Source organism: Strix aluco, chromosome 24 (assembly GCF_031877795.1).
Source record: "Strix aluco isolate bStrAlu1 chromosome 24, bStrAlu1.hap1, whole genome shotgun sequence".
Taxonomy (NCBI): domain Eukaryota; kingdom Metazoa; phylum Chordata; class Aves; order Strigiformes; family Strigidae; genus Strix; species Strix aluco.
This window is the reverse complement of record NC_133954.1, coordinates 8,981,258-9,000,440: the sequence shown is the minus strand read 5'-3', so window position 1 is coordinate 9,000,440 and position 19,183 is coordinate 8,981,258. Positions and strand designations below refer to the sequence as shown.

Genomic DNA, 19,183 nt, shown 5'->3' with positions numbered 1-19,183 from the left:
TCTGTTCCTGAGGTGGTAAAAAAGGGGGAAAAAGAGGAAAAAAAAAAGCATGCACTTACTGCTGTGTATTTTGAGACTGCAGTGCATTGCCCTCCTCCCCCATAGGTATCCAGACCACAGATGCTTTATTGTTCTCAAAGCTTTATTTTGAAGATTGCTTCAAATACTAACAGATTGCTTAAGTCTCTAAATTTTTCTTCCCAGCTTGAGGATGAAGCTCTGAAATACATTGGTGCACATTGTCCTGAACTGGTGACTTTAAACCTTCAAACATGCTTAGTAAGTAAAGCTTCCTATGATTTCCCAGCTCAGCCATCATTGTGCATTTAGAGGCAGAACCGTGCAGAATGTGCTCCACCCCAGAAACATCATCCCTGCAGACAGGGCAGTTGTAAATTTACGAGACTTTTAAAAATAGTTGATGAAAACCGGCTTTTTTGGTAGCATTCAGTAATGTTGAATAAGCCCCCAAAACAGTGTCATAGCATTCACTTTGTCAGAATTGTTTGTCTTTTTGCCCTGCCCACGGGGCTTCTAAACTCATTTGCAGGACTAGCTGGAAAAATTCTTTCCATCGGGCTGGAGCGTTTGTGGTGATCTAGCCAGGCGGTTCCTCTGTTCTCTTTATAAAATTGAACCAAGAAGTGCAGTTTCCCTGCACAGAAGGGCTCTAAACCCGTTACTCTGCAGTGCCAAAAATGTGTATTTATGCCAAAAAGGAAATCGGAAAGGGCTCTTTGTGCATACGCGGAGTGAGTAACCGGACAGTCTCTTCCCTTTCCACACAAGTGGGCAAGGCCTTTGGGGGCTGCAGGGCTGTCCTTCCCCAGTCCTGTTTGAGGAGGAGTTTTGCCAGTTACTAAACTGGCTAGACTGGTGCCCATCCGAGACTGGGTGCTTGCAAAGGAGGAGCTGAACTGGGAGCAGGTTCCAGACCTGCGTCTGGGATCTAGGGGAGAGGCAAACGGGAGAGGAAAACTAAGAAGGTTCTTGATTGCCTTAACTGAAAATACCAAGTTCTACTCAGTTTCTATTTCATCTCACTCCAGAACTTGGGCTTCCCAGCTCACAGACTTGCTCTTTGCTATTTTAAAAGAAGCAGTGCCAGTCCCTAGGTTGGTGCTTTTCTGGGGGAATTGAGTCCGGCTGCCTCTGAAAATCCAGAACTGAAGAACGAAGTGAGGTTTAACCTGGTGCTCTGGCACTCAGAGCCCCTGCCACTGCTTGTCCCTCTTCCCCTTCTCCCGCTGCCCACGTCGCTCTGGGTCCTGTGCAGCTCCTTGGCACAGCCACACTCCCAGCCCCTCGTGCTTATGTGGGGAAACACCTGGAGCAGATTTGTGCACTGTCACCATCCCAGAGAAGAGCACGTGGGGCTGGACGGAGCCTGAGTGTCCGGGGACGCTGCAGGTCGATGGAGCTGCTGTGCCACGGCGTGAATTTAACGTGGGTTTGGCTGAATGCCGGTCTCTTATGGTTCAGGTTTTGGTCCTAAACCACTCAAGTGTATTTTTAAAAGGCTGTTTGTGAAAACAACCTGCTTATTTTGTGGGTAACTGACTGTTAGGTGCTTTCTTGTCTTGGGTTTCAGCCAAGAAGGTCTTTACAAGCAGGGGGTTGCAGAGGAAGGCAGGAGACCCAGCCTAGGCCATGCCTTCCCCCATCGCTCACGTGGCCCAGCTCAGAAACATTTCCGTGCATGTGGAATCACTTTCTGAATGTTTACAAGTCCCTTCAATGTGGCTTATCCTGTTTCAGCTGCTCCAGTGAAACGTTTGAATGCATTTTTGGGTTGAAAGAAGCGTAACGTGGCCTTAGTTAAGTGCCTGGTTGGAAGTCTGAGAAGGAAAATATGCAGTGCCTTGCACCTCCACCTACGTTGTTATGGCTTGTGATGTTGTTATTGTTTTTCTTGTAGCAAATAACAGATGATGGTCTCATTACAATATGCAGAGGATGCCACAAGTTACAATCCTTGTGTGCTTCAGGCTGCTGTAACATTACCGATGCCATCCTGAATGCCCTGGGACAGAACTGCCCGAGGCTCAGGTAAGTTTTCACCACGGAGCAACCCGAGCGCCAGTGACCCGCTGCGCCTTGAGCCAAGGATCTTGGCGACTCAGTCGTGTGGTCTTTGAGCCCTTTTAGACTCTGAAGGCCTTTCTGAAAGGGCACTTTTTAGTCACTGAGCTTTTTCCACGCATTTGCTAGGGGATGGTCGTAGTTGTACCCAAACTTCTGGTTTCTAAAGCGGTGCGAGTGAAAGAGTGGTAGAAGAGCTCCCTGCCGTGGTGGTGTGCGCTGCCAGCGGACGCGCTTAGGAGCAGTCTCCTTTTACACCATTGTGTATCTGCTTTTGTTCTTTTATGAAAAACAGTTGAGGTTAGGTTACTTTTGTATTGAGAACTGAAAACACATTTAAACAACATTGTTTCCTCTTGACATGTGATATTAACAGGGTTTTCGTGATGATTTTTGGAATTTGTGCAAACTTTTACTCTGCTTGACAGAGTGGGCTTCCAGCGACATCTCTGCAGGTGCTTTTTTTTTTTTACTATTTTTTTAAGACTTTTTTTATTAGGACAAGTTTCTTAGGAAGGCTTCGCTATAATTCAGAAAATAGCCAGATGCAGAAAGAAGAGACAGTTTTATTATCTGACATCTGTAACAGCTGAGTGGCCTGTATTAAATAGCATAAAATACATGTTTTCCGGGGGAAAACAAACCACAACTGTTCTCTGTGATATCTCATTTAAAGAGCTACGGGTACAAAGTGCAGCATAGAAATGTATGGGAACCAGTTTTGAAAGAGGAAGGTAAAATATAATTTTGGTTCCAAACGGTTTCTGTGTTTATGTTCAGCTGCAGTTTACAGTGTCACGCTCCCTACGGTAAATGCATAATGCACCGCAGGCAGGCTGGCTCCCTTTTTTCTAAAGGTAGATGGACACGGTAACGCTGCGAAGGAAACCTCTGTAGAGCTGTGGTGGCTGTCAGCCAGAAGGTTTATCTGTTGTCACAGAAGCAAGCAGTTTGCCTCTTAGAAAACTTCAGACTCTTCTCTCGTGGCATTAAATATTTATTCTCTTAATGCTCCTCTGCCGGGTTGTCGAGTATCACACCCTTTGTCGTGGTGAGCTCTGTGCTCGGGGTGGAAACCAGAGGAGATCACTCGGGGAGGTTGTGGAGTGTCCAGCTGTGGAGGTTTTTAAGAGCACTTTAGTCCAACGTTTGTGGGATTAGACCTCCCTGCCTCGTGGCGGGGCACAGACTGGGTGACCCGTGGAGTTCCCTTTTAGCCTGACTTCTTTTTTTCTTTCCCTGTGACCTACACTCAGGTATAGAGGGTGGATGCTCTGTGCAAATTATCCTCTCAGAGAGCACAGCCTAAACCGGGTCAAACTTTTCTGGGTTGCTGGAAGCTTTTAATGAAACACTCTGAAAAGCAAAATGACTCCACCATGGTTATTATAAATTCTTTCTGTGCAGAATATTAGAAGTTGCAAGGTGTTCTCAACTAACAGATGTGGGCTTTACCACTCTAGCTAGGGTAAGTGCTCATTTCCACTTTTTCATCAAGTATCTTTTTTTTTCATGATTGATAAGAAAAAACAGTAGCTTTCTCTTGAATGTAGATTTTTGCAATGCTGTTGACCTCGATGTTTGAGTGGAAGCTAAGTTACAAAAATTCAGTTGTAAGTAATCGTTGGCATTGTCCTGACCCACGCGTCTGGGACGATGTGCATCCAAACGACCTGAAATGGTAAATCCTTGGGAGTTAAACTTTACTGTTTGTTTCTCTAGATTAAGCTGTGTTGTGTACAAGTGACCCTAAATTTAACTACCTTTACTTTCTATGAATAAAAAAACCTCTGTGCTTTAAATGAATGAAACTGCTACACATCCTTTACTATACTTGGTGCTGTTCGTAAAGAACCAGCAAACTTCCCAGTCATGATGTTTCATGGAGGAAAACCCTTCATTTTTAAGAAGAATTCTCTCCATTGTAGTTGTGTTTGTATTTGCTGACTGAACTTTACACTTAGTTTGTGCGTTCGGTCTTCTGTTTGTTCCTAGAACTGCCATGAGCTTGAAAAAATGGACCTGGAAGAGTGTGTTCAGGTAGGAGGTGCCATCTCTGGCTGTTTCTCTTTTCGCACAGTCACAGCAGTGTGGAAAGGTGGGGAAAAGTAGGAGATTGTCTCCAAATGAGAACTTGATGTAGATCCTGAAGGAGAAGATTGGATGTATTGGATAAGAAAATACTGGTTTTGTAGTTTGATCCTTTGTTCATATTTCGTAGTAGTGACTGCTGCTGTAAATAATAAAAAATCTTTTAGTAGTAATAGATATGCCCTGAGGGTCATGTCATAGGTGGGTGAATTGTGACCTTTGTCACAAGATAAAGTCCCAGATGAGATCTCTGCGTAAGGCAAGGGAAGGTTTGTGCTGTGTGTATTGCTGGAGGTAATGGGGGTTACTTCTGTTTTGAAAAAACATAGCAACAAACTTGAAGTAAAACTGGGGTGCCCATGCTGCCATTGGCCTTCCTCAGAGGCGGTGGGACGTGGGTAGGGGGTCTGTTATCGCTGGGTCTCTGCGCTGCAGCCGCTGCCGTAGTTCCAAGGAGGTCTCGTACGTGCCCACACACTGTTCTGTGGGGTACCTGCCCTAGGCTGTAACTGTTTCAAGGTAGCATTTACAGGGAAGCAGTTGAATTTACTCAAGATCCCATGAAAAATCTCTAAATCTAAGGACAGATTTGAAATCAATTCAGATAAAGACAGTGGTGATAACAGGGGTTTGCTTCCTGCCATGAGAACAGCGTGACCCCACTCTTCTGTACTTCCTGATGTTTACAGGGCAGAAATTCAGATCACAAAAGGAAATTACAATAGTCCAGACAGGAAGTGATTTAAACCCAAAAAAGGAATCAAGAAAAATTGGGCTGTGTCCTTGGACTGACTACACTGAACAAAGACAGCCCAGCAAGTTCTCTTCTGAGTGCTCTTAGATGAGGAAGCTGTTGTGTTGAGTCTGTCTCCTCCTGAATAAAGAGGAACAATTGGCCAATCCACCAGGCTATTGGAAGGGGATTTGAATGCCTCTTGTATTTTCAGAGACAAATATTGAGACACTGTGGTGTTGAAGAGGTCTTGCTCACTTGCTTCTCTTAATTGGGAGCTCATTTCATGAGAGGAAGTTCAGAAAAGCAGCAGTGCCTCTGCCTTAACAGTCCTTTAATGACTGGAGTTGATTTCTATAAGGGAGTGGGAGAATCTAGACACGTGAAATTTGGTCACGGAGGAGATGAGTTCCTGAGGGGCTCAGGAGAGTGACTGCAGGGAGCACTGTCATGGATTAGGCGAAAGTTTACATCTTTTTTTTTTTTTTTGTGGGAGGGGAAAAGTCCTTGTGCAAAGCACCCAGCATGAAAGGGCATTTTCTTTTTTTTGCAGATAACAGACAGCACACTAATCCAGCTTTCCATACACTGTCCACGGCTTCAGGTTCTGGTGAGTGTTATAAGTGAGACTTTCAGCATTTTCTTTCTATAAACAAAGGGATTTTAAGCACTGCCTGTGGGGATTTGTCTCTTTGACTTCATAGACATGTTGCGAAGGCTTGGAAGAACTCGGCTAGAAACTTGACCCTGAAGAACCTATTGTCCCTCCCCTACTGCTAGCATTAATCATGCGCCAGGCACCCACAGCTGCCTGAAAATGAATTATAGGACACTGGATTCTCCTGGTACCAGCCTCTGGCTGTCCTCAGCCTAGCAGAATCTGTCGACAAACCGGGCTGTCAGTCCGTCTGTAGGAGAGCAGAGTGCAGCCCTTCTCACCTGGGCAGCTGAGACCGGGGAAGCTTGCTGGCTCAGGAAGGCGATGTTCCTCTTGGTCTAAATTTCTGGGAATTCAGTCCTGGTCTCCTCTGCGTCCCTGTGTGGGCTGCTCCGTTGTCATCATGAGAACACCCGTCCTGGGAGGTGGGGGGATGCAGCCGCCCCTTCTGCCCGCTGTGCCCCTCGGCACGGCAACAGGCTGACACCATCTCCCAGCTGCAGCCCCGCTTCCTCCTCGAGAACTTTTAAGATGTGGCCCCTTCCCCCAAAAATGCACCAAGTAGGTGACATTATATTTCTGCTGGTTCTTAGACCCGGTGACAGGGTCCTTCCCGTGACCTGTAAGGCCACGCAGATTTTACAAAGGTGGTATTTATTCCATTGCTGTGCTGTGCTGTCTCCGAGCCCCATGGGTCTCCTCTTCCAGCAGCTCGCTGCGCTCCGGCCGTGAGCTTTCCCTCGCAGGCACGTCGGTCGCTGGTGGCCCGCAGAGCCCAGTGCCCGGACTCCGGAGCGCAGCCGTGGCTCCAGTGCAAGGAGGGAGCATAGACCCATCCAAAACACCACTGTGGCAAACCACTCCAAACCTGTGAAACATGGGGTGTCTTCTCTCTCCTCCCACAGTGTCCCCCGGCCGGGTGTGGGCTTCTGTTTGCCAGTGGCAGAGGCTGCTAACTTGCTCTGTTTGGCTGCAGAGTTTGTCCCACTGTGAGCTGATCACGGACGATGGGATTCGTCACTTGGGAAACGGCGCCTGCGCACACGACCGCTTGGAGGTGATCGAGCTGGACAACTGCCCCTTGATCACGGACGCCTCCCTGGAGCACCTGAAAAGCTGCCACAGCTTGGAGAGGATAGAACTGTACGACTGTCAGCAAATCACGCGGGCAGGGATCAAGAGACTCAGGGTAAAAAAAGAAATTAAAACACTGCTAAGGCTGTGGCTTGAACCCTCTGTGTGGGGAGGAGGGAGGGCTGAGGTTTCAGATTCCTCGTGATCTGCTGCTCGTTCTTAAAAGTATTGTGAGAACCGTCTGTGAATTTAATAGCTGTCCTGCACTTGGAAGATTGGATGGGGACGGACGCTAGCTGGTAGGGAAGAGAGATAATTGCTGTGTGCGCTGAGTAGCAGCAGAAAGGAACAGAGGAGACCCAGCGTGCGAGTCCTCGTTTAGAGGCACATGACTGGGCTCTTCTGAACGGGGGACCGAGAGTTCGGGCCCAGCAGATGTGTGGAACGGCACCTCCTCTCCTCTCCACTGCTCAGCGCGGACTGCGGTGCCCTCTAGACCGACACGTCCCGTGTAACCACCTCGGGCTACTCCCGTAAGGAGCCGGTCGCTGCCGGGGAGGCTGCGTGGCCGTGCGAGGGGGGCAGAGCCGGGGCCACTCCGCGAGGGCGCGCTGTGTCCCAGGGGTGCCCTCCTGAGCCTGCTCCTCCTCCTGTAAAAGAGGAGCAATGGTCACGTGTGCGAGGAGAACACCGATCCGGGGTTAGATGTTCTGTTCCCCGCAGCTCCCACGGGATTAACGGGGAGGAACGAGCATCGTTTTTTCTCACTCCCTATAACTCCTGTTTTCTGGTAACAGAAAGGCCTTGCTAATGCCCAGGCTGGGGGAGGGTCGTGCTGGTGAACTGAAAGAGTTCGACTCTGGTTTTTATGTCTTTAGTTTGTAGTCTGAAGACAAGTAAGCCGGGCCTATTTCAGCTTCTCTTTGACTCTTGCGCTGCCGCTACCCGTGTCAGAGACTTTTTACTAAGACCTGTAGTGACAGGGTAGGGGACGACAGCTTTAAACTGACAGAGAGGAGGTTTAGATTAGACACAAGGAAGAAATTCTCCCCTGTGAGGGTGGGGAGGCCCTGGCACAGGTTGCCCAGAGGAGCTGTGGCTGCCCCCTCCCTGGGAGGGTTCAAGGCCAGGTTGGGCAACTTGGTCTAGTGGGAGGTGTCCCTGCCCGCGACAGGGGGGTTGGAACGAGATGATCTTTAAGGTCCCTTCCCGCCCAAACCATTCTGTGATTCTGTGTGTCACTTTATGCATTGTGTTTGTCTTTTCAGACCCATTTACCCAATATTAAAGTCCACGCCTACTTCGCGCCTGTGACTCCACCTCCTTCGGTTGGAGGCAGCAGACAACGCTTCTGCAGATGTTGCATCATCCTATGACACTGGAAGTGGTCATCCTTGCAAACTGAGTATTTAATTACACTTGTAGAATTACGGTGGACACCAGTATCTCCAAGGAAAGCGATACCAGTGTCATTTGCAAGGGCCAGCGAGCCGGGCTGCGGTGCCAGGCCCCTGTAGCCACCCATACACGTACATATACACACCCCGCCTGTTCCAGCAAACTGATGAACTCTGCAGTATGGGAGCTGGAGCTGTGTTGGCTTTTTCTGTAGGTGGATTGGTATAATTCTGAACCATTCCTACTGGGCATGCTCAGATGAAATCATTGCGGTAAGGAGGGGAGGTTTTTGTGAACCCGGAACGACTGTTGCTGCTGTTGAGGTTGGAATAGTAACCGAAATCCTTTGACATGGGGAGAGGGGGAGAGGGAAGGAACATGCTTAAACCCTGCATCCATTGTCCAGAAGAAAAAAAAAAAAAAAAAACAAACAAACACCCAAACCTGAAAATCCCAACAAGTTTTGTGTCCATTTTTCAGTGAGGGAATGAAGCAGCAGCTGTTGTGAGCCACGATTTCCTTGTGCTTCTCTACTTCCCGTTCCCTGCTGACCACCCTGAGCATGCTCACATTGAAGGTTCATCTCTTTCTTCTGTGTTCTGTAGCAGCCAGCTCAGAGGCTTCCTAGATTGTTGTGATATAGCTTGAAATCTGTAATGTCAGGCTCAGTTTTTTTACCCTCCCTACATCCTGCTTTTTTTACAGATTTCTAATTCAGTAATTTTTTGAGATTTACCAAACGAAAGTTATGAATCAATTTAAATTAAAAAAAAAAAAAAGTACTTTTTACCATTAGAAGCCTGAGCCTGTATTGACCTGTTAGGAAGATTTTTAAATGGCAAGTGAGCTGCACTACAGGCGGGGCTCTCGTAGGCTTCTTGGCCTGTTTTTATCAGCGATTGGGTGTCCGGATTTGTTTTGCATTTCAGGTTTTAATCCCAGTGACAAGAATATAACTCTTGGTATAGGGGAAAAAGTTATAGTCTCTGTTCCAGTGGCTGTAAGTTCCCTCCTACTCCTGTCCTGCCCCTCGGACCCTTCATCCTGCCCCCAAGGAAAAGCAAAATAGAGTCTTTTTTGCTTCTTGCCCTGATAAAATGACTCGCTGATGGAAGCGGGAGGAGCAGCGGGCCTGAGCACACACCCTCCGTTACTGTCACCTTTTTGTACGCTGGGTGGTTTTGCTGACTTTTACATCTCCTGCAGGTAAGTGTCTTGCCCCGGAGAAGGAACCATCAGAATGAAAAGGGGGTTTGCAATGTGCTGGCCCTTCCCAGCTGCCGGCGTGTTCGTGGCGGCTGGGTTTGAGGCGTTTCAGGCAAGATTAGCCCAGGTGCCTCAGCGGGGCGCAGAGAGCTGGGTGAGCTCCCGGTTCTGCACGTGCCCTGGGTGAGCCGTGTGGCAGATGGGCAGACGCCGGGGGTTTAATGGGGCAGAGCTTGGTCAGACTCTTCAGGGGGTTGCGGAAGACGAGCTGCCGTGTCGGTAATGGCGCTCCCGCCGCTGTCGGCGCCCCGGGACGGGAGGGAGCGCGCGTGTCGCTGGACGGTTCCCGGCTGGCTGAGAGGGGAGCGAGTCCCTTCAGCCACCCGAGCTGCCGGCCGAGGAAGTGCTGCTTCACCTTTACGCCGAAGGTGGGGGGAAGAGCGGGGGCGCAGCACCAGGAAGGGCTATTTTAGGGTCCCAGAGGCTTGTTTTTTTCACTGGGGGTTTGCTTTGAGGACAGTGTGTTGCTTCCCACCCTCTTACCGTTGTCTGAGCTCTTGGGGCAGTCGGAAGGGTCGCTTAGTACCACCAAAGCTGTATCCCCTTCATCTACAACTTAAATTTCCCCCTCCCATCTGTATATGCTTAACAAAGTCTCGCAGATGCACAGTCAGCTGGGAGGAAAACCCCAGTGCGCTGTGTTTAAAAGGATACTGTCAATTCCTTCCCTGTAGATCGCTTTCAATCCGTTATATTTATTCAAATCCTCTTTAGCGCGGTGGATTCTCTTTCTCCTCAACGAGCGTGTTCCTATCCTTCACTGGCAGAGCTCCTTTCGCCGGTTTTCAGGGTGGTGGAAGATAATGGCGTTTCCCATGGTAACAGAGTGACTCTGAGCAGGCGGGTGCGCCCGGGGCAGCACCCAGCAATCAACAGTATTTGCACAACTCTGGGCAGAACACTTGGTTTAGTTCATACTGTGGCAAGGGAGAGCTAAAATGGATTTGCAAGCCAGGGTGTAGTTGGCTGACTGATTTCTTTGTAACAGAGTTTTCAAGGGAAAACTCAAGAATACAGAACCCAAAGCATTTTTTTTTTTTTTTTTCCCAAACAGGGTGACAGCATTAAGGTAGCTCAAACTACTTGACAGTGTCCTTTTAAGTCAATTATCCGTCTTCAAATGGACTCTTCCTTATGTTTGTATTTATAAATACCAATAAACACCATTTTCCAAGCCGTGTCTTACAAGAGGAATACTTTTCTAGAGCCCAAACCCTCGCTGCGCCCGGGTTTCACTGAGCTGGGCCCTGGGCTGAGCCCCAACCCCGACTTCCCTTGGGCGGCTGCCGAGAGCGCTGAGATCCAGGGGCCATCGTTTAGAGCAATGTCTTTTGTACAGGGGGGTTTTGAGGGGGACGTGGTGCAAAACGGGGGCTCTGCTGAAAGGTTCAGTGAGGAGCAAGCCCTGACTGAAAGAAAAATGCAATTTGAAAGCACCCTGCTTGTGCCAAACGCCTCTTTTCCGGTCTCTGCGCTGGACTGGCAGGACCAGGACGCTCCTCGATGGGAGAGCGTGGGCTGGACGCTGGCCCTGGGCCCTTTCCTTGCCCTCCCTCGAGGCAGCCCCCCGCAGCCCCCAGCTGCCTGGGTCACGGAGCAGAGGCTGGGCCGTGTTATCGCCTCAAAAAGCACCATTTTGTCACCCGTTCCGGTCGCCCCGGCCACGTGGCGTGGCCCAGGCGGAGCTGCCGTGGCCTCCGCGGGCTCTCGGGCTTCCCCAGCAGCCGGAGGCGAAGGGGCCTCTGGGGAAACGGCCCCAGGTGACCTGGGCTAGTGCTGTCACAATCCTCCAGAGAGGTGGTGTGAGATCGAACGTCACCAAAAATTAGGTTTTTCTGGTCTTTCGCGACAGATCCCAGTTGTGTGACTGGTGAGGTGAGGATGGGGCAAGTGTGACATCCTGTCAGTCATCGAAAACAAAAACTTCCAACAAATTCCGATTTTCTAAGCATCATTGTAATTTCCTTTTTTTTTTCTTTTTTTAAATTTTACTCTGCGTTGTTCATGGCTGGCCCATGGTGTCATGGTTTTTGGGTTGGTTTGGGGTTTTTTTTGGCGGGGTGGGGGGTGGATGGGAGATCAGTATGACAAGGTTCTTTGCTACAGTGTCCCGTGGTGGGGATGTGCCCCGAAAACGGGGTTTAAAATATCTTGTCCTCTTCTGACAAAGGATTCCGTGGTTGAGGGGGTTGTTTTGGTGTTGGTGTTGGTTTTTTTTTTCTCTGATTTGCCTTGTTTTCTGGCATCCAAGCAAGCTGGCCAAGGTTTCTGTTCTCTCTCCGTGCTGAAGCCTGGCAGAGGCACCCGGCTCCGCTCGCGGGTGCTGACGTCCCTGTGCTGTGGCTCGGGGAGCTGGATGGGGTCAAAAAAACAGGGTGTGGGGGGAGAAGCCGCTTTCCTCTTTCATTCGCGGCTTCAGTCCCTGCTCGGGCAGGCTGGGCTGTGCCCTCCCAGCCCCTTGCACCGCCGGGGACCCTCCCGGGGCTGCTGGTGCTGCTGTCAGGAGGGGACATCTCGGCACGGCTTCACGGCCCCTGCTCTGCATCTTGGGGGGAGATTTGGGGTGTGTTTTTTTTTTAAAAGATGAGGAAATCCATCCCCTGCTGCTGGCCAGGCTCTTCCAATCCCTGCCCTGCCCCGGGAGGGCACCCAGGCTGCTGTGGGGTGCTGTGGAAGTGCCCCCCTCCGCCAGCGATCCCGCACCCCCCACACCCTGCCCGTTCCCCGGGGCTCTTCGTGCTGCAGCCACCGACCTCCCTCCATCCCTAAAGCTGCCTCCAAGCTCACCTTGACTTTCCCCACTGGCCCCAGGCCCCGGCTGTTCACTCAGCGTCTGCTAAATCGGGATTATTCCCCCTCCTCTATGCAAACCCCGAGCGCTGGGTGTTCCCGTCCTCCGGCTCCGGCTCCGTCCCCAGCTCAGCTTGGCCCGGCCGCTGCAGGACGCGCGTGGGGGCTGCTCTGCCCACAGACCCCCGGGCTGGGGGACGGGGCTGGCTGCCTCGGTGTTTTTAACACGTTTTTAAACTCGGGTGGGCTCACGATGTCTGTTCAGTCTGATGCACTGGACACGTGAGCTGGAACCTTGTCATACGCTCCCTTGATTATGTGTATATATATTATAGAGAGATCTGTAAAATACTATTTTAATGATATTGTAATTGTGCTTTCCTTGACACTGTGTGGATATAATAATGCCATTAACTGAAAGTAAATATATATAAATATGTAGGTAAGTTGTCCCTTGTCTCAGTGATACACCGTACGTGATCCCCGCGGGGCACTGAGGGTCCGGGGACGGAGGGGACGGTCAGGAAGGGGCTCGTGGGACCAAGCTCCAGCTCCCCTCGGCAGTGACTGTTCCGGGGGGGGTCGTGGGTGTTTCCTTCTCCCCACCCTGCACCCACCGGCCGTGGGGCCACAGGCCTGTGTCTGTCTCTGCCCCCCGTGTCTGTCTTTGCCCTCCCCTCTCCCTGTGGTTGCCAACACCCCCATCTCAGACCCGAGCCAGGGCCTGTCCTGGTGCCCTCCCGGCTTCTCGCCCGTGTCCTCCGGCTCCTCCCGGGCCCCGTCCTTCCTCTCTGGGGAAATCTGCCACCGGCTTGTTTATCCCAAACCCGTCGTTTCCTCCCAAAGGCGTCCCCCGTCTCACTTCACCCGCCTCTGCCCACTGTGCCAGCAGCGGCCGCACCGGACGGTGCTTGGGGGAAGGACTCGGTGTTAAAAATAACCCGTTCCCTGAGCTGAAACGCCGAAATGAGGCTTCGCTGGGTTTTGCCAGTCGGGGCTGCCCAGGGCTCTGTGCCACGGCCGGCTCCATCCCTGCGGCGCAGGACACGACCTGCTCTGCCCGCGCTCCCTCCCCGCTGACCCCGGGGCTGCCGGGGTCCCACCGGGGTGGAGGGGCTGCCCCTGTGCCCGGCCATGGGGCTGCTCCCACCCCGCAGCGGGGGCAGGACCCCGGGGACCCCTCGCCCAAACCCGCCGCGGGGACGAGGCCGTGCTCAGGGCTGGCTCCCTCCGTCCTTTAATACAAAACGGGGATGAGGCAACGGGGCGGGTGTGGGGACGCAGCTGCCACCGGCACGGGGAGAAAGGGCTGGGGGGGAGCCGGCAGGCAGGATGGGACCCCATCCTCTCACCCCTCCGCACGAGGGGCCACTGGCAGGGACGCAGGGAGGGCAAACGGTGTTTGGAGGACGGGCGCTGGGGGACGGTGCCAGCCTTGGGCTCCTCTCTCGGTCCTGGTGGGAGATCTCCCGGTCCGGGGGCGACGAGGTGCCGGGGGCCGGGTCCTACCGCAGCACCAGGTCGTACCCCTCGGGGCCGTGCGCTGCCCAGAGACGTGGCTCAGCCGGGGCCATCGGGCCCTGCCCGCAGCCCCTGGCCACCACGTTACCTTTGCTGATGGCCACCACAAAGCACGTCTCGTCCAGGAGGTTCCTGATCATCTGCGGGGCCACGGGGCGAGGGGAGGGGGGGCCAGGTTGGGGCTGCGTGTCCCATCCTGGAGCCTGGGCCCCCGTCCCGCTGCAGCGAGGGGCACCCGTGGGGGCTGAGCCTCTTGCTGGGAGCAGATTGGGGACCCCAAGGGCTGCGGGGTCCAGCACCGGGCAGCGCCCAGGTGTCCCCCCTGGTCCTTACCGCGTCGCTGACGAGGATGTGGATGCCGGAGGGGCCCTGCCGGGACACCCGCAGGATTTGGGCCACGGGCAGCCCCAGCAGTTCGGCCAGTTTCCCGCTCAGCTCGGCCACCGTCAGCTCCTCCAGGTGCAACTCCTGGTACAGCCCTGGGGACAGGGTGGGGACAGGGACGGGACAGTGAGCGTGGGCCCTCCATCCCTGCGCTGCCCCGCGCCCTCCCGCTCACCTGAGCATCCCTCCTCTGCGCCCTCAGCCCCGCCGGCGGGTTCCCGCGACACGTAGAGGGTCAGTCGAGGCCGCAGGCACCTGTGGGGACAGAGGGGGGGTCGGGTAGGGGGTGCAGGATGCGGCCAAGCACCGCGGAGCCTCCCTGGGGTCCCCGGAATGAGGCACCGAGGAGCCCCACAGGCCGTCGGAGCCCACCTGCCCATCAGCGCGTTGCAGAGGCGGATGCCGTCGGGGGCTCCGCAGATCTGGATCAGGTCCCTGCGGGAGAGCTTCAGCAGGTCAGCGCCTGTGGACGGGGGGGGTCAGGGCGGGGGTCAGAGCTGCAGGGGCTGGCTCGGACCCCCCCCTCCCGTCCCCGTTGCTGCCTGCGGCCTCACCTGCGAAGTTGGCGAAGACCCGGGCGTAGGCAGAGAAGCGGCGTTTGTGCAGCCACTGCTGCGTCTCCAGGGGGGATGCGCAGGGGCTCAGCGCCTGCCGGCAGCGGGAGCGGAGCCTCAGCCGGGGCATGAACCGAGCGGGGACGTTCTCAGCCCAGCCAGCCTCTCCTGAGGGGGGGTCCTGGGGGGCTGTTGGGGTGCAGGAGGCTGCACCGATGGCACCCTCACCTCGCCAGGACTCTCCGCGGGGCTCTCGGCAGCGCAGGCGGGTGACACACACACCCTGCGGGGAGGGGGGCCGGGGCTGAGTGGGGGACCCCAGCAGCGGGTGGGGGCCCGGGGGGGGCCCACTTACCTCTCGGGGCTCAGCAGCTTGAAGGGGTGAGGAGACGGCAGCCCCGGGGTGCTGGGGGGGCTGTGAGGGGCACCCAGCGCATCTGGCCACGGGGTGCACTGAGGACGGAGGGAGGGGGTCAGGGGGTGCAGGGTCCCGGGGGGGCACCCCGGCCCGCAGCAGGGGGGTGCCAGGGCCGGCCCCCACCTCCGCCAGCACCGTGCTCTCGTAGGCCGGCTGGAATTTCTCCCGCTCCAGCGCCGGCTGCTTCTCCACCTTCTCCCGGTCCGTCTTCTGCTTCCTGTCAGCCCCTTTGGGCTGCGCCGGGGGCCGTCAGCCGAGGGGGGGGAACCCCAGACCCCCCCACACCGACCCCCGGGGTGCTCAGACCCACATACACCCACCCCCCGAGCACCCAGACCCTCATCCATCCACCCCCCTACCCGAGGTGCTGCCCCACGCTCAGAGCGGGATTTGCCAGGGAATGGGGTGGGGGGGGGGGGGCACTGGTCACCCTGGGGTCACCGGTGTGTCCCCCCCCCCAATACCTTGAACACTTTGACGAGGCAGCTGGCAGAGTGGAGGTGCTCGGGGGGGTCCCCCTTGCCCCCCGCCCCGAAGGTGTCGATCTGGATGCGGAAGGGGACGCCTTTCTCCCCCCCGTTCTTCCGCAGCGTGAACTCGGTGCTGATACAGTGAACCTGGACGGGGAGAGCGGGGTCGGGGGCGGCCGCCGTGGCCCCCCCCAGCCCCCCCCAGCCCCCCCCCCCCCCCAGGCCTGGCTCCCACCTGCACAAAGACAGACGTCCGCCTCGAGGGGTCCCAGAGAAACTCCACCGTGTTGAGCAGCGTGGGGTGGATTTGGGGGTCGAGGATGCCGACGGAGAGCGGGATGTCTGCGGGAGGGGGGTGAGCGTGGCCCCCCCAGGGCCCCCCCAGCCCCCCCCTGCCGCCGCGGGCACCCACCGATGTCGAGGATGCGATCGCCCGGGCGGCTCCACCGCCAGCCCTCCAGCTGCTGCTGCTCCGAGTACTGCAGCCGCCGGTCGTGGAAGACCACCCGGACCACGCTCTGCGCCGCAGGATCAGGCCCGCGCCCACGGAGAGATGGGCTGGACTGGGGCTGGACTGGGGCTGGACTGGGGGTGAACTGGGGCTGGACTGGGGCTGGACTGGGGGTGAACTGGGGCTGGACTGGGGGTGAGCTGGGGCTGAACTGGGGCTGGACTGGGGGTGAACTGGGGCTGGACTGGGGCTGGACTGGGCCTGGACTGGGGCTGGACTGGGGCTGAGCTGGGGCTAAACCGGGGCTCGGCTGGGACTGGACCAGGACTGAACTGGGACTGAGCTGGGGCTGGACTGGGGCTGGACTGGGGGTGAACTGGGACTGAACTGGGGCTGGACTGGGGGTGAACTGGGCCTGGACTGGGGCTGAGCTGGGGCTAAACTGGGGCTCGGCTGGGACTGGACCAGGACTGAACTGGGGCTGAACTGGGGCTGGACTGGGACTTAAGGTCAGAGCTTTGCCCCAAGGCTTCACCCCAGGTTTTTTTTGGGGGACACACACACACACACACACCCCCCCCCCCATCTCCATCTCACCTTCATCATCCTCCGTCCCTCCCCGGCGGGGTCCACCCGGGGGTTCCCCATCATCCGGATCTCATACGATTGCCCTGCGATGAGGATGGGGGGGGGGGGCAAAAATGGATGCTGAGCCCCCAAATGGGGGGGTGTCGTTCCTCCCCCCCCCCTCCCCGGGGGTGCCCCCAACTCACCCTGGTTGAGGTAGGTGAGGGTCTCCTCGTGGTGCCGGACGGCGGGAGAAGTTGGGGCGCAGAGCACGTACTGGAAAGGGGGGCAGGGGGGGTGCGAGGTGGAGATGCCGTTGGGCTCCTCCTGCTTCAGGTAAGGCAAAACGGGGGGGTCCCTGCGGGAAAAAAACACCACCCCCCCGCGCGGGGGGGGGGCACTTAGTGGTGCCTCAGTTTCCCTAAAACCAAGGGAGGGTTTAAATTTTGGGGGGGGGGGGTACCTGGAGATGGGGTACATCTCCCCAGCACTGGACCAGTAATCAGGTTGACCATGCCAAAAAAGCATAGTGGGGGGGTCCAGAAAGGAGGGGGGGGGGGACACACACGCACACACGGGGTGACAGCGGGGAGGGACAGGTTGGTGGCCCCCCACTTTTATAGGAGAAGGGAAGGGTGGGGAGAGCGGGGGTTGGGACCAGTTGGGACCAGTTTGGGGGAGGGAGTTGACAGTAAATAGTGGGGTGGGGGGTCCACACCTTGTTTGTTGTTAATACAAAGTGGGGGGGCAGCGGGGGGGGGGGGACACGCACGCGCGGGCTGCTCCTGGGGGGGCTCCAGCCGGCCGGCGGCCGGCTGGAGCCCCCCAGGAGCAGCCCCGCGCGTGCGTGTCCCCCCCCCCCAGCCATGTCCCCTTGTCCCAGCCCAGCCAAGGACATCTGTCCCCCGCCCCCCCCGTGCCCCCCCCCCCGCTATTCCAGTCCACCCTGTCCAGGGCAAGAAGCCAAAGCCGCCCTGTGCCAGCCCGCGCGGCCCCCGCTGCATTTTAATTCCTCTAATTCCACCCAGATTTGGCTCATTTTGGGGGAGAAAATAAAAAAGAGGGGGCACTCACCCCCCCCCTCCCCCCCGTGTGAATGGGGGGTTATGGGGTGTTGGGGGGGGAGGAATGGGTGCTGCCCTCTAAGTGTCAATAAGGGGGGGGTCCCTGCCTGCTGCCGCCCCCCCCCACCCCGGCTGTCAATGTGGGGGTTCCCCCAGCGCCCCCCCCCCCAATATGCGATGCCTGGTGATGGGTAAGCCCCGCCCCATGGGGGCCATCAGCCAATGGGCAGCCGAGGATTAGCATATCTTTCCATCCCTCCCCCCCCCCCGAGCCCCCCCCCGGCGGGGAGGGGCCGGCGGCAGGTTGAGCGCGGCGCTGTCGCCACCGGGTCGCGGCGCTGTCGCGACAGCGGGGGGGGGGAGCGGGAGGCGTGGCGGGCGCATGACGGAGTCGCCCGGGAAGTGCGAGTCGGTGGCCCCCCCCGAGCCCCCCCCCGCCGGCCCCGGGGCCGGGCACGGCAGCAAGGTACGGGCATGGGGGGCGGGGGGGGGGGGCGGTGAGTGTGCAACGGGAGGGGGTGAGTGTGAAACGGGGGGGGGGGGCGCCTGTCCCGCTCTCAGCCGCTTTGGGGTGTCGCTGGCCCAGCCTGGGGGGTTCAGCCCCGACCCCCCCCCCCACGGGCTGATCCCCGGGCTGGTGCAGCGTTGGGGTGGGCGGTCCCGTCCCGGGGTCTCTGCCATCCCTGGGGGGGGGTCAGGGTCCCTCCCATCTTTTGAGGGGTGCCCCGGCCCCTCCCGTAGTCATTGTCACCCCTGGGGGGGGTCCCTGTCACCCCGGGGGTGGGGGGGGGTGTTCCTCCGGCAGATGCAGCGGTTGAAGCGGTCGCTGTCCCTGCGGACGCTGCTGCGGAGCAAGAGCGTGGAGAGCCTCTTCCGCGGCCGGGGGGGGGGGTGCAGGGCCCGGGGCCCCCCCCGTCCCCCCCGCGGACACACGGCTTCCAGCAGTACGTCTTTAAGAAGCATTGCCCCTGCGAGCTGTGCCGGCAGCTCATCGCAGGTGGGTGCTGGGGGGGGGGGGATGCAGAGATGGGGATGTAGGGATGGGGGGCAGGGATGTGGGGGGGGGGCAGCCGTGACCCCCCCGCACCTCGCTGCCTGCAGGCAACTCCCGGCAGGGCCTGCGGTGCAAGGCGTGCAAGGCCGGCGTGCACCTCTGGTGCTCCGAGGGGATCTCGCACCAGCAGTGCCCTGGCAAGACGGTACGTGCTGGGATGCTCCCCCCCACCTCCAACCCCCCCAGACCGGTCAGCAACCCCCCCCCAGCCCCAAACCGCCCCCCCGCCCCAGCCCGGGGGGGCTGCAGGCAGCCGGTGGGTGCGTACGCACACGCGTGTGCCCATGGGTGTGTGTGTGTGCGAGCACAGCCCCCCCCCCCCACGCCGTGCACGGGGTGGGGGGTCCCCAGCCCCGGGGGCACGCTTAGGCCCAGCAGCTCCACGGCTCTGGGGGGTGCTGGGCCCCCCTTTTTCCCAACCCCCCTGTTTTTGCCCCCAGGCCACCTCTTTTCGCCGCAATTTCAGCTCGCCCCTGCTGCTGCCGGAGCAGGGGGGCTCCGCGCAGGTGAGCCCCCCCCAGGTGAGCCCTCACCTTGGCCCCGGCTGCACCCTGGAGCCAGGCAGCACCCACTGTGCGGTGACCCCTCTCCTTGGGGTGCAGGCTGGA

The 19,183-nt window shown here is 57.1% G+C and overlaps 3 protein-coding genes and 1 long non-coding RNA gene across 16 annotated transcripts in view; 2 read left to right on the top strand and 2 right to left on the bottom strand.

The window, feature by feature from the left end:
- The window catches only part of FBXL20 (F-box and leucine rich repeat protein 20), a 44,121-nt gene extending 33,645 nt beyond the window's left edge, over nt 1-10,476 (top strand). For 6 of the 8 annotated variants that reach the window (XM_074849735.1, XM_074849732.1, XM_074849731.1 and 3 more), the window contains 7 exons: nt 205-279; nt 1,919-2,049; nt 3,490-3,550; nt 4,078-4,122; nt 5,460-5,516; nt 6,541-6,753; nt 7,907-10,476. In XM_074849735.1, coding sequence (XP_074705836.1) covers nt 205-279; nt 1,919-2,049; nt 3,490-3,550; nt 4,078-4,122; nt 5,460-5,516; nt 6,541-6,753; nt 7,907-8,014 — 690 coding nt within the window. In that variant the 3' untranslated portion in view covers nt 8,015-10,476. The other 2 variants (XM_074849736.1, XM_074849737.1) reach the window with 2 other exon arrangements.
- A 766-nt stretch (nt 10,477-11,242) lies between these two features.
- LOC141934354 (uncharacterized) lies at nt 11,243-12,235 on the bottom strand. The gene is made up of 2 exons (XR_012626305.1): nt 12,090-12,235; nt 11,243-11,654 (listed from the first exon to the last, which is right to left on the bottom strand). It is a non-coding gene; the product is annotated as an uncharacterized LOC141934354 (long non-coding RNA).
- A 197-nt stretch (nt 12,236-12,432) lies between these two features.
- On the bottom strand, nt 12,433-17,040 carry LOC141934351 (transcription factor CP2-like protein 1). 6 transcript variants are annotated; one of them, XM_074849727.1, is made up of 15 exons: nt 16,921-17,040; nt 16,664-16,815; nt 16,488-16,561; nt 15,852-15,957; nt 15,675-15,781; nt 15,434-15,586; nt 15,093-15,203; nt 14,907-15,004; nt 14,780-14,834; nt 14,552-14,645; nt 14,370-14,460; nt 14,173-14,252; nt 13,947-14,092; nt 13,702-13,832; nt 12,433-13,635 (listed from the first exon to the last, which is right to left on the bottom strand). In XM_074849727.1, the coding sequence occupies exons 1-15, from the start codon at nt 16,983-16,985 to the stop codon at nt 13,023-13,025; spliced, it is 2,076 nt and encodes a 691-aa protein (XP_074705828.1). In that variant the 5' UTR covers nt 16,986-17,040; the 3' UTR covers nt 12,433-13,022. The 6 variants fall into 6 exon arrangements, with proteins under 6 accessions (XP_074705828.1, XP_074705827.1, XP_074705826.1 ...); XM_074849730.1 differs by having other exon boundaries at nt 13,458-13,635; nt 13,702-13,753; XM_074849726.1 differs by lacking the exon at nt 16,921-17,040 and having other exon boundaries at nt 15,852-16,260; nt 16,393-16,561; nt 16,664-16,735.
- A 769-nt stretch (nt 17,041-17,809) lies between these two features.
- Nucleotides 17,810-19,183, top strand: part of STAC2 (SH3 and cysteine rich domain 2) — a 5,853-nt gene continuing 4,479 nt past the window's right edge. Inside the window, 5 exon segments of the mRNA XM_074849674.1 lie at nt 17,810-17,987; nt 18,327-18,390; nt 18,393-18,518; nt 18,623-18,720; nt 19,016-19,096. Coding sequence (XP_074705775.1) covers nt 17,904-17,987; nt 18,327-18,390; nt 18,393-18,518; nt 18,623-18,720; nt 19,016-19,096 — 453 coding nt within the window. The 5' untranslated portion in view covers nt 17,810-17,903.

Coding starts and splice junctions, on each gene's coding strand:
- LOC141934351 (XM_074849725.1), bottom strand. CDS start 16,482: ATGGAGATGGGGGGGGGGGTGTGTGTGTGTGTGTGTGTCCCCCAAAAA. Junction 14,835..14,906: donor AAGCTGCTGAGCCCCGAGAG/GTAAGTGGGCCC, acceptor CCCTCCCCGCAG/GGTGTGTGTGTCACCCGCCT. Junction 13,833..13,946: donor ACATCCTCGTCAGCGACGCG/GTAAGGACCAGG, acceptor CCCTCGCTGCAG/CGGGACGGGGGCCCAGGCTC.